At 44.0% G+C, this 13,790-nt stretch overlaps 1 protein-coding gene across 1 annotated transcript; it reads right to left on the bottom strand.

Annotated features, from left to right (window-relative positions):
- Positions 1-6,307: 6,307 nt before the first annotated feature.
- On the bottom strand, positions 6,308-13,790 carry LOC104370855 (carbohydrate sulfotransferase 4). Its single transcript, XM_086621270.1, is given in 15 exon segments — positions 6,308-6,396; positions 6,399-6,550; positions 6,552-6,651; positions 6,654-6,834; positions 6,836-6,988; positions 6,990-7,105; positions 7,108-7,131; positions 7,134-7,210; positions 7,212-7,294; positions 7,296-7,325; positions 7,327-7,347; positions 7,349-7,375; positions 7,377-7,436; positions 7,439-7,535; positions 13,678-13,790. Coding segments are annotated over 15 exon segments (1,323 nt in total).

The raw sequence follows: 13,790 nt of genomic DNA, 5'->3' as shown, positions 1-13,790 counted from the left end.
GATAACAATGAAAATGTAACTTCAAAAAGAAGGATCAAGAACATTCATGCCAGAAGATGAGGCACTTGGTCTTGTAAATGAATGCTGAGATATCCCAAGAGTGGCCATACATACTGGGAATAGCCAAAAAAAGGTCACTGTGACAATATAGCATTCAATCTCATGTTACAGAGATCTGTCAGTTAAAACCTAACGCCAGTAGGTGGTCATCTCAATTTTTATTGCCACTGTCTGGCACATGTTCTCTTCAGTGCTAATACTGCAGGGTTTGTTTAATAACATCACTTTACCATACTGCTTCATGATTTCAAAAACAGTGAATAGCTCTGTCCCAGCTTGCATCGCTACAGATTGAAGAGTCTCAGCTTCTTTAATCCAAGCAAAGTAACACCTGTACCAGACCATATAGTCTAACTGGAAAAAGTAGACCAGCTTTCAGGGCCACAAGCATTAGTTCAAGTAGAAGATATAAGTTAAGAAAGAGTGGCCAAGAGTTTATTTAGGTATATATCACCTAAGTCATCTTAGAAAGAGAACACCATTGCTAATATAGAGAGAGGCACAATCTGAAAGACTCAGTACTTTCAGCCTGAAATCGTGCTCTGGTCACTATTTTAGTATTGTTTGAAGTCAGTCCTATAAATCTTTTGGTGAAATAAAATGGGCTCATAAAAGCAAAAATTGATTTTTTTTTCTTAGAATTATATTTTTTTTTTTTTGCTTATTGCACTGTGGCACTCAAAAAATTAAGGTGAATTAGGAAATTGCCAATTTTAAGCCAAATTCAAATTATATTGAAAGTTAACAATAACTTATTGAGACTTCTACTTCAGAAAACCGCTGTCCTGAAACACCATCTGATTATTTGGGGAGTTAACTTACGTAGCCAAATAAATGCCGAAACTCTGTTTTAGGACTATGCAGTGTTTCACTGGACACGGTCATTCCTGCTGAAAAAGTGAGTTATTTTGTACACTCGTGCTGCTCAGAGTGATTACCTGAGATTTGTGTGGAAGACCAGACAAGCACTTAACAAGAGAGTGCAAGACAACATATCAAATAAAGTAGTACGTTTTTTTAAAATTAGAAACTCTATCAGCTGGATTTGAAATCCAGAGACTGCTGATGACCAGGTTCATGAACAAGAGACCCGTCACCTCCTGCAGCCAACACTCCCATTCTAGCTTGGGTGGCGTACGCATCTCAGCAGCACCATAACCTCACAACTCAATGGTCTTGTTTAACCAAAACTGCTCTAGAATTCAAAGTGAGAGGTAGAACACATTAAATGGCTGCAACATTAAAAGATCAGGTGTAAGGCTTATTACATCTTTTTATAATTCTAAGTTATTTTAAGAGCGAGTTTGTCCTCTTCAGGGCAATTAACCAGACTTGCAGTGCAAACTTCTGAGTCTGCATATAGTGCTTTTACCTTTGCAAAACCATACAAACACATTGTCTAACACTGAGAACCTTTCCAAATGCACGTGGTGCACTCAGTAGACCTAGGAACTAAGACACAAGAACACAGCTTAGTCAAGGTTGCTCTCTTTCATCTGTTCTGAACTCCTGAAAAGCACTGCTTATCCACACTATTGCTTGCGCAGGCCCACGGGTCTAGGTCTCCTCACTTTCCTGGGAACAGGACCTGGAGATACCACTGTATCATATAGCTGCTTCGGAGCATTCTGGCTCTGCCTTCTCCCCCCGATAAAAAATCCTTCTTTTCTCTGCCTTGTCTTACCAAAGACAGAGTTACATTCCTTCCAATATGCTGGAGACAGTTTGGCTTTCCATGTTCATATCAGGTCCCTATGCTATAAGGGAACGTCAGGAACACTCTTTTTGTAGTTCGAGGTATACAAGATTCTTCTTTGTGTTATTGCCTGGAGCAGCAACATCTGTAAACCTGGGTGAGCAGAATGACAATGCGCATGCCAGAACTTTTGAGTTAAAGACATTCCAGAGGCAGAAATACTGGATCTGCAAACTATTATCTGGAATTTAGGTATTTCCCATTTGCTTCCTTTTAGAGTTAGCCAGCATTCACCAAATCAATGAATTCTGGCCTTTCATAACTAAAGTTACCAGTGAAGAACTAATTGCACGCACCAGGTTGAAGAGCAACAGACAGGAATACCAAAGAGTCATTTTTCAAATGTCCCTTTGATTGGTGACTTCTCCATCTTACACTTCATTAGTATAAAGCAGAGTTTACTCTTCTGAACTTGCACACTGTAAACTTGATATTTGTTTCTAGACTTCCGTGATCTTTATTTTATGCCAAAGGATGTAGCTGTAATTTTAAACATCATGCTCACCATCTTGGAAGTTTGGAGGTTTTTGATGTTTTTTTCCTGCACCAAAAGTATTTTAAGTCATCTTTGTTTCATTAAGACAACTTCAATTTTCATGTGACCACACTGTGTGGCTTTAGTGCTTCCAGAAAAATAAAATCTTACCAATTATTGTATTGAGGAAACATAGCTAAAGAAGTGTAGTAAAGATACACAGAACGATCCTGCTTTCTCTCTCTCTGATTAAGCTTAGGAAACAGAAGTTAAAGTAATTTTCAAAACAGTACATTAAGAAAATGTGTAATATGTTATTTCTATGTCATTTGTTACTGGCTGACTAGAAACACTATGAATGTTTTTGTCCAGCTAAACATTTGATACACGGAATTGTCTCAGTCCACTGAAAACAAGTATTTGTAATAAAACTTATGGCACTCAAGCTGACATAGGTTAATGTACAGATATAATTAGCAATGTACTGAAAGAATCTATGTTTGCTCAGAAACAGCCTTCTTGGCACTTAAAGTAGGAAGCTCTTTACTATGACTTCCGTAAGAACAGGCTTCTGAAATCCATGCTTTTATCTGAATCTGTTGAGGTCAATTTTAACGGACTTTAAAAAAAATACAGTGGCTGCATGCTTCTCTAGCACAGTACGAAGCCCTACTTCTCTATGCGAGCCTACCTGCTCTTAAGTTTGTTAAGGAAGATACCTTGATTTCAGTGGACTTACTACCATGATAACAATGCTGCCTGCTCAGCATGGATTTTGTCATTCCACAGGATCCCTAGCAGTAAAACTATGATTTCCATAATATACAACATCCTACTTTTTGCAGGTATTAGTGGTTTAGCTCTAGGAATATAGATATCCACAGTGCTATGGTAGCAGGTGATCTGCAAATGTCACTAAAGCCTAAATGTTGGATACAACTTCTGATGTCCCCTTTATGAATCTAGCTTCAAACCTTTATTTACACAATACAAGGACTGAGATCTGCCTCTTCTGAATTGAGTCAGTATTATCACATGTTTTACAGATGATGAAATGGAACTTCAGACTGTGGAAAGCTACTGAAGTCTTTCCAACCACAAAGAATAACATCTTTGTTTTTAAACAATAAGCTGTGTACTTAGAGGAACCTTTCTCAGTGGTCTCCAGGAAGAAAACATGTCCCTGAGGAGCAAATGTCCTGTAATCATCCATAGCTGCTTTAAATGTTTTTTAGTCTTGGTGACTAGGGCTGATTGCTTCATCCAAAAGAAAAGCATGACTGAAAGTGAAATTTGGATAGTGACTGACTGTGCTGAAGGAATCACCAGCCCCTATAGAGAAATTTGGCTTGTACGGTGTACAGACTTAGTGCATCTGAATAATTCAACGCGCTAGGCCCTGTTTAGTGGTAGAGATGTCTGGATACAATTTCAAAGAGCTCTTCAGAAACACTGACATTCATCTAGTCATGCACGCAGAAAAACAAGAAAACCCTGCTAACTGGGTAACAAGCTGAGGTTCGCCCCTGCCCACCCACCCCTTACAAGGCATGAGTATGCACAGGGGCATTTGAAGAAATAGAATTTCATGGATAAGAGAAATGCTGCCAACAAACACTGGCCTGTGAAATCTAATAATTAACCATTAATACTGAATGTTACAGAAACTGAAAGAAAAGCTCCTCCCTCCCGCCTATATTATCTTTCCCACTGATTGACCAATTCTGCTTCTAGAGCTGGCCTTGTTGAGCAGCTACCCTCCCCTACTCACCGCTTGCTGTTGCACAATTCATCCTGCAACTCTCTTCCTAACTGGTGCTTGATGGTCTCTTACCGAAAAGGACACAAGGATCTGGAATGCTGATGCCTACCCCAGTGAAGGTGACTACAGAGCTGTTTCTGGGCTGGAAATTCTCCCAACTTCTCTAGGCTGCTGCTCTTTGTGGTCTCAGAGCTGGTTGTTAACTGGGATGGCTCAGTGGTTCATTCCACAGGTCCACTCGTTAGCTAGCAGCTACTTTCTCTTGCTGACCAACGTTAACTGCTCAGTGTCTGTCTGTAGGTTACTTTCCCTAATTTCCTCAGCAGACTCAGCACATAACAAACCTTCATTAATTCTCTGATACAAAAAACCTCAACCAGCCCAGCTGCTGTGAATTGTTAGAAAAGCCGCCTTCCTTACTACTAGCGATTGCTATTCAGTTAAGGTGAATCCTTCTCTATCAACCTTCAAACACACACAAAAGGCACAGCCTGGACACTGTTTCTTGCCTATACACCTTCGAACATGAACACAGTCACTATATCCCCTCATTTTAAAAATTCAGCAATGTATGTTTCTTTTTTTTAAGAAGATATTGCAACTTTTTAGTAACATGCAAACAAAGTTAGTCTTCTACGTAGACATTGTGACTTTCCTACAGTGGGCACCAAATGCCCTTCTGGCAGTTTTAATATGAGCACTGTCACCAGAGCTACACTGACATGAGGAGGGCAGCTGACCAACAAAGTGAACAAGGCCTTGGGGCAAGGGGCTGCAGCCAGGGCAGCTGGCGGAAGAAGTGCACTGGGAGAAAGAGCATGTGAACCATGAATGGGGGGTGGGGGTGTTGGTGGAGAGGGAAGGGAACACAGTTTCCCATGGCCCTGAACACCCTCATGCTGCCTGGAGCCTCCTCGGATCACCTCCAGTGCCCAACCTTGTCTTGATCACCTTCTCCCAAGGATGCAATCCTCAGAAGCAAGCCTCATCCCTTTTGATGCTTGTGATCTGCCTTAGCACAGCTGCCTTGCTGTCTGCAAGATAGTGGAAATATTGCAGGTCTGGAGCAACAACTGAATGCCTGTTAAGTAGATGCATCTTAAAGGCACCCTGCAATTTACACACGAAAGAGGCTGTTTAGAAGGAGGGTACAGTGTAGGCATTTCACTCCCCACGTTTGGTAACAAGCTTTTGCCTTGTTTTATAGAACACTGTTAAAACCAGGTTAAAATAATTTTGTTGTTCAGGTTTGAGCTACATATTCCCATTGGAGGTGGGAGAATGGCATCTCCAATGGAAATGCTGGAGAATGGCATAGCCCTACTAAACATAATTTTGTTGTGCTGTAAGACAGGAATACTCTCACCAAATAATTCAATAGGATAACTTCCTATTCTCCCCTAGCTTCTTCAATCCACTGCCATTAACCTATCTCCCCAGTTCCAGTATTTATAGCAATGGAATCTGTGCCCTTACTTGTCTCTACAGTCTCAACCTTGGCATCAATCTCTCTCAGTCACTCATGTGGACTGTGAGAACTCCCACGGGAATAGCTATTTTTGGTTTTGAAATACAGACTTATTTCAGCTGAAAAATAAATGGATTCACACAGTCCCAGAAATGGATCACATGTGCCAACTCAGGAGTTTTTATTTTCCACTATAGTGGTTTATTCCATTTTTCCCATCATATAGTAAGCGAACACAAACATTTCCCCAACATTGCCACCAAGGCTGAATGCCTAAGCATAGGAGTGGAGCAAAAGAAAAACTGGGCTGAAAACTCAACCATTCTGAAAAAAGAATCCAGAAAACCAATGTTGGTCATCCTTGTGTCTCTTCTGGCATTACATATCTGGTGGCAGCACAACAAAGGTGTTCTCTTTTTTTCAGCTTCCAATTATCTCCTCTTCCTTTGCAGTGAATTGCTCCATGTTAGTTTTACTAGTATTTAACTGTGATCTGTGAGGAATTTGAGCTCTGCTATCTGGCCCCACTCCTTTGGCATTGTTTGCTCCAGCCTACACATACTTCCTCTTTCCCATAAACATGGACTTTAATTTGGAAAACAGACTTGCATTACTTTCAGCCTGCGTTGTTGCTGAGCTCCAGGGGCCTTGGAGCGTGACCCTGTGCTGCGTAGGAAAGCTTCTCAGGAATGCAGTCAGGGTTCCTGTGTTACTTGTCCTTGCACAGCACATCCATGCATGCACTCTTACACATATATGCGTTTGCCTCTGTCCTCTTTTGCTCTACTAGAGTTCTCCACTCTGCAGTTTCCAGAGAGTAGGTGCCGAGAGCAGCTTTTCTGCCTTCAGAATTTGTTACTCAGAGGAGTTCTGGCAAACAAAAGATCCAGTGACATATTTTTTTGCTCTTCTTCAGACTGAATGAGCCGGTTAGCCCAGCAAGTCCATGCATCCTTGCACACATTTTGCACTTTTTCTATTTTCTGGAAGGGGAGGGTCTTCCTCCAGGCTTGGGATACTTCAGTGCATCTCTGACCCAATATCAAAGGCTTGTGCTCCTTGCCCATTCCCATGGGTGATGTTGTGCACCCATTTCTGAAGTTCTGGTGTGAAATGGAGTTCTGCAAACTGTACATCTGAGCAGCCCTTGCTAGTGGGTCTCTGACAATGTCTTCATAGCGAACCAGCAGGTAACGGTCTTTCAGGAAGCTGGGACTGGCCTGACTGCCTGCCTTGTAAATCTCAACGTGCCTTTTGCAGATTACTTGCATTGTGTTGTAGGGCACCGTTTCTCCTTTTGTCCCCTGGGACCCCAACAACGATGCTAGTGTCACGTTTCAGGTTTGCCATTGTATTCTCTCGGGACCTGAACACAGCCCGAGGATCCCGTACCAAGTGAATGATTTTGAGGTTCAGGGATGGATCAGTGAGAAGAGGGTAGAGAACTTTCAGGTCAAAGAACCGAACCCCTCTTGATGGCAACGTGGCTGTAGGTTTTACAAGCTTCCTCCACCTTGCTGAATGGGTACTTGCCACAGATTGTTTTGCCAATGCTTGCAGTGATGATGTCACTGCGACTGAAGAGTCACAAGCAGGGGGGGAGCACAAGCTCGGCTTGTCTCCCACTGAAATAAATCAGACTTTTTTTTCTGGCTAGACATGTAAGCTCAAATACAGACATGTCCACAGAAAGACCGACCTGACTAGGTCCCGCACGGCCATGTGTAAGACTTCGGCGCTGTTCTGGTACATCTTAACCCACACATGCCATGCCAGGTTCCATCAGGTAGAAGACACTGGGGTTGCTGGCTGAAGATCTGTCCAGTGGAAGGAAGATCCTGACCGCCAGGAGGAGGAGAATGAGGATGTGGACTGGGGAAGGTTTTTCTTCCATCGGGCTTTTTAAGTCATCGGCATGCTGGGTAGGAAGTGAAATTGGATCAGAAGGAAGGACAGAACTGCCACAATCAGGAGCAACTGCACCCTTCCAAACTTCATCACAGTTGCAAGGAACCTGCAGAGACAGAGAAAGTTCAGCATCACAGTATCAGGAAGAAGGCAGGATGTGGTGCAGCAGTATCCTCCCAATCCCTTTGCAGGCTCCGGGTTTTGAAAGCTGCCATGCTACCAATGGTACTGTGAAAAACCACAACACAAGGTGTCTTTGGAAAGGACATAAATACTACAGAGCCAACAGTTTTCTGTAACAAACCACTGTTTATCAGTAAGACATTCTAATGCAGCCTTAGAATATGATTGAAAAACTTGTCTGCACTTTTAATCAAAGTTTAAGAGTTAGTTCAGCATACTGAAATAAGTCATAGAATCATAGAATTTCTAGGTTGAATGACCTTAGAGATCATCCAGTCCAACCGTCCCTAATCCACCCATTAAACCACGTCCCTAAGCAGTACATCCACCCTTTCTTAAACACATCCAGGGATGGGGACTCAACCACCTCCCTGGGCAGCCTATTCCAGTGGCTGACAACCCTTTCAGAGAAGAAATTCTTTCTAACATCCAACCTGAACCTCCCCTGACTAAGCTTATACCCATTTCCTCTTGTTCTATCACCCATCACTGATGTAAAGAGCCCTTCCCCCACTTCCCCACCATCCCTTCTCAAGTACTTGTAGGCCGTAATCAGGTCTCCCTCAGCCTCCTCTTCTTTAGGCTAAACAGCCCCAATCCCTCAGCTGCCTCCTCGTAAGTTTTATTTTCCAGCCCCTTCACCAGTTTAGTCGCCAAATCAGTACACATAAATGTGTTCTTAGTGTACACAATCCCTGGAGACGTGATTCCTAGCAATTTTTATGGAGGAAAGATGGAACCAAATAGGTTTTGTGAAGAATTCAACAGTTCCACATTGTTACTTTTAAGCTTCTGTTCTGATCACCCATTTACAACTATTTTTATGCCAGAGTGTTGTAAAAGTACAATGTAGATTTCCATTTCTTTTGCCTATATTCTTTTTGGAATTTCAGGAAAACATTATTGTCATCACAGGCAAAAATCACATACCAAGGAAGTCATTTGGCACTGTATAACTAAATCCAAGCACAACAGTATCCCCTCCACAAGCAGAGCATCATAGGCAATTTTGCTAGAAAGGATTTATCTCATCCATCTTTGTGTAGGCAGGCTTACCTACAACTAACACCTTTCTTAGCCTAACTCCTTTTTAAAGACTATCTCTTGCTACCTTGCCCTCGATCCCCCCGCCCCATCCTGTAGGTCTTTCGTGAGAAGAGGTACAACACAAGTGTTAGTCCAACTCAAAGGTCCTGCCCGAAGGCTGGTCCTTGTTTCTCACACTAAACCTCTATTCTGCCTGTTGAGGATTACTTCATTATGGAAAATGTCCATTGTGCTGTCTGAGACAATTCATAACCTGAGTACCGGCTGGCACAGGAATCTGCAGGAAGTACACCATCAGGGATGGGATCTGAGGCAGAAAGGATTCAACTTTTTAAAAAGTACATTAAAGCGTGCTCTGCCAACTGCTCCTCTCTTGTGCGCTCTCCTTCCCTCCTGCAGCGATGCCTGATTGTGCCTTGAATGGTGGGTGCATGCAGCACTGGCCACCCTGGGGACGGGCTCCTAAGATAGCACCGAAGTCCACACAGTATGGTGTGCTCCCGTCACGATGTGCCAGGCTGGCAGTTTAGCTGTGCTGCAGGGAGACGGGCCTTTCTGGCTAGTGCAACTGCTTTACGTTTTCCCAAGGCGAACTAAAATTAAAAAACCTTACTGGTTCTCAGTCCTGGTCAGTCCTTCCAGGTGCTTCCCCAGCCAGACAAGGTAGAGACAGCAGGGTCTTCAGGGCTGCAGGGCAAGCTGGAAGCCCTCCCTGGACAGAGTGGCACTGGAGCCCAGGTCCTTAAAGCCTTGGACACTGCTTTTGTGCAGCCCATGATGGCACTGAATGCAGGCAGCCATGCGCGCACAGAGCAGCTGAGACAGCGTGTCCCAACTGGCACAATGCAGACACTGCTTCCCCACTGTGTGCTTACCATGTTATCTTCTGGGTCCATGCTAATGTGTGAAAGTTCCCAGTCAAAATTTCCCTAACCTTCTCCTTATGCCACTGTCTCAATTTCCCTCTGCAGCGAAGGTTTCAGACTAATTTGCATGGAGGTGCCTTCTCCCATGATTTTCAGTTCCTGTAGCACTGTAGCTAGCTAGGCCATAGCCATTGTATTTGAGAGGTCCTGGCAGTCTGGTGAGGTTCCTACAGATTGGACATGGGCCAGCGTAACCCCCATCTTTAAAAAAGGGAACAAGGACAACCGGGAAAATACAGACCAGTCAGCCTTACCTCTGTGCCAGGTAAAATCATGAAACAGATTCTCCTGGTAGCTGTACTAAGGCACATAAAAAATAACCAAGTGATTGGTGACAGCCAGCAGGCTTCACTAGGGGCAGTCATGCCTGACTAATTTAGTGGCCTTCTACGACCAAAGCTACAGCGCTGGTTGACATGGGTACACGCAACGGATGTCATTTTCCTGGACTTGGTGCAAGGCGTTTGACACTGTGCCACATGACATCCTTGTCTCTAAATGGTAAGACACGGATTTGACAGATGGACCACTCAGTGGATAAAGAAATGGCTGGATCGTCGCACTCAAAGAGTTGTGGTCAATGGTTCAATGTCTACATGGAGACCAGTGTCAAACGGTGTCCTCAGGGGTCAGTTCTGGGTCCAGTGCTGCTCAACATCTTGTCAGCGACATGGATGACAGCATTGAGTGCACCCTCAGTAAGTTTGCCGATGACACACAAGTTGTGTGGTGCGTGGACTCACTTGAGGGAAGAGATGCCATCCAGAGGGACCTTGATAGGCTTGAGAAAATGGGCCAGCGCAAACTGCATGAGCTTCAACAAGTCAAAATGCAAGGTCCTTCACCTGGGTCGGGCCAATCCTAGGCACAAATACAAACTGGGCACAGAGTGGGTTGAGATAGCCCTGAAGAGAAGGATTTGGGGGTGTGTATAGATGAGAAGCTCAACATGAGCCGGCAGTGCGCTCATGCGGCCCAGAAGGCCAACGCATCCTGGGATGTATCAAGAGAAGCGTGGTCAAGAGAGGTGATTCTCCCCCTTTACTCTCTGCTCTGTGAGACCCACTCGAATACCGCATTCACTTCTGGCCTCCCCACCATAAGAGAGACATCGATCTGTTGAAACGTGTTCAGAGGAGGGCCACAAAGATGATCCATAGGCTGGAGCACCTCTGCTACGAGGACAGGTTGCAGGAGCTGGGATTGTTCAGCCTAGAAAAGAGAAGACTTTGGGGGGACTATTAGCTGCCTTCCAATACCTGAAGGGAACTTACAGGAAGGTGGGGAGGACTTTTTACAAGCGTGGTCCACTGATAGGACAAGGGGAAATGGTTAAGTTGAAGGCGAACAGATTTAGATTAGATCTTAGGAAGAAATTCTTCAGTACGAGTGGTGGTGAGACTTTGGAATAAATTGCCCAGAGAAGTTGTGGATGCCCCCTCCCTGGAGGTGTTTAAGGCCAGGTTGGACGGAGCCTTGAGTAGCCTGATCTAGTTGAGAGGCGTCCCTGCCCATGACAGGGAGGTTGGATTAGATGATCTCTGAGGTCCTTCCAGCCTATGCCAGTCTATGATTCTATGATGTTTACATTTCGAAGTACAGTCACTACTGCTAACCAACTAGGAAAGGTACTCATCTTCCCCTCAGCATATATGCATATACTTGGCTTGTTAATCTACCTGCTGTGCATTCGTTTTCAGACTTAGGGTTTCTAAGGCAGCAATTGTAATTTCTCAGCACCAGGACAATACTCAGCCCAATGGGTAATCATGGTTGTAGCCAATAAATGCACCACAATATGAATTTTTATTTAGTAAGTCTTGCAAGGATGAGGCTGTGCATTAGTGAGGGGACCAATGCTTCTGGTCTCCTGGACGAGAAGCCCACTGATTTTTTTTTGCATTATACAAATGGACTGTAGCGTTCAGGTCTGACAAGAAGCTGATTCAGGTTGCCGCTTGGACCAAACCTAAGAAGAGCTGCAAACAAAGCCTGTTGTAAAATAAGTCATGTATCAGCTTCCTCTTCAAATGAATACAGCAGTGTTTACCGAAACGTCCTGACTTCCAAATGACCTTTGATAATATCACTGCCATCTGGCACCATTAATATCGTTATTCTAACTGCCAACAGAATTCCTAGATTATAGCCAGGAAGCTCTTAACTGAGAAAAACTCTGTTGAGCAGACATGAACACTGGCGTTAAGACACCGAGACAGATTTAAAACCACAGAAATCATGATTTCTCTGGAAACCTGTGTGTGAACAGTCCGAGTATGAGTCAAAGAGAATGGATTCAGGTTTTTTTTGAGAAGCAAGAGAGTGCTTTTATCTTGAATCAAACCAGGATGGGACAGTTGGATGGTTTAGACATTTCAACGAGTATGCAGATAATCCCTGTGACTGCTTTGGTGTTTGCCTGAGAAATCACAGAATCATAGAAAAGTTTGGAAAGGACCTTAAAGATCATCTAGTTCCAACTCCCCTGCCATGGGCAGGGACACCTTCCCCTAGACCAGGTTGCTCAAAGCCTCATCCAACCTGGCCTTGAACACTTCCAGGGATGGGGCAGCCCAACTTCTCTGGGCAGCCTTTGCCAGTGTTTCATCAACCTCGGAGGCGAAGAAGTTCTTCCTTAGATCTAGTCTAAACCTACTCTCTTTCTGTTTAAAGCCATTGCCCCTTGTACTATCACTACATGCTCTTATAAAAAGTTCCCTCTCCGGCTTTCTGTTGGCCCTCTTTAAGTACTGGAAGGCTGACACAGCTTCAACAGCTTCTTCACTCTTATACAAGAAGCAGTGATGATTGTTGCCCTGTCCAGTCTGTCCCACAGGGAGGGGAGAAGGACTGAAATAAGCTGTGTGTGCCTGGTGAATGGAATAGGACAGCCCAAAAGAGCAGTAGAGGTTCTATCAGACCTTTCTGTTATGAAAGAAATACTAATTACATAACCTTATTTTCACCACTCTGTCTCTCAATCATGGCAGCTGAGATGCTTCTAAACTAAGGTCTTAAGCTTAACCACATTCCTCTTACAGCAAACTTCCAGAGTCACAAGTGATTCAGTTCATTTCATATTGCAAAAGTGAAATGTGAAGCCCTCACAGAGCTGCAGGTAAGCCAGAACACTGAAATAATCTCAGCTACAAACCAACAAAAAAAAAAAAAAGCACACTTACTGTCTGCTGGCAGAGAGATGAGCCCGCCATTTGGCTGAGAGCAGAAAGAAACAGGAAGAATCTCAAGGCACTAAGGATGAAGAACAGAAACTACTGTAAATAATGACAATCCAGTGCCACCATGTTAGAGTCTCCCATAGCACACGTAAGAGAAACAAGGAACTAAGCTCTGCCTGTCTGAGCAGCTACAGTCTCAAAAAAACCCAAAAAGAGTTTAAAAGCTTTTCCAGAAACACACAGAGGCCTTGGAAAAGCTTGATCCAAGGCAAAGAAGCAGCAGAGAGAGAGACATACCCACCAAACACACTCTGAGCATTAGCATGTGTCCCCCATAGCACAGAGTTGTTGAACCTCTGCGTGTCGGGGGGAGAAGGGGATGGTGGTGGTGACAGCACAGCCCAAAATACCCCACACTATGCAGATTGTGGCTCAGTGCTCTGCAACTATGGGGCAGCTCTACAGACCTGTACAGATTCCTCACTGCTGTAGTGGCAGTAGTGTAGCAAAGTGCATCTGGTGCCAAGGAAGCCCCAGACACTGGCCTTTGATGGCATTGATGGTTGCTCATAGTTTTATCAAATCTTTCTTCAATTTGGCCTCAATCAGCTTCTGCACAATCAGAAGTAGCATCTGCCCATTCAGAGGAGAACAGATGGCATGACTATCACTAATGGGAAATGTGAGAAGGGGCACTGAGAAGACAGTCTGGAGAAGCAGGAACTACCCTCTAAAACAGACCAACAGCTTCTATCTGCAGGAGGAATCATGTAGCAATTTACTGGCATCCACATGTTTACAACGTTTTCAAAAATTATCTCCCAGTTCAGGCTGCTGAGCATGAGCAGTGAATACAGTTCTGGGCATCAAAGTTGTCCACATCAGATATCAAGAAATGGTTGAAAAATCTTACCTTAGCAAGTCCTCTTGAAGCACCACTAGACTTGATTCAAGCAAAGTTGCCCTCACAGATGCACACTACTGTGGTACACACTCCTCCAGGCAGTCACACAAACAGCTGTGCAT

This window comes from Tauraco erythrolophus, chromosome 15, assembly GCF_009769465.1.
Source record: "Tauraco erythrolophus isolate bTauEry1 chromosome 15, bTauEry1.pri, whole genome shotgun sequence".
In the NCBI taxonomy this organism is placed as follows: Eukaryota; Metazoa; Chordata; class Aves; order Musophagiformes; family Musophagidae; genus Tauraco; species Tauraco erythrolophus.
The sequence above is the reverse complement of the archived record's forward strand: the minus strand, read 5'-3'. Positions and strand labels throughout refer to the sequence as shown.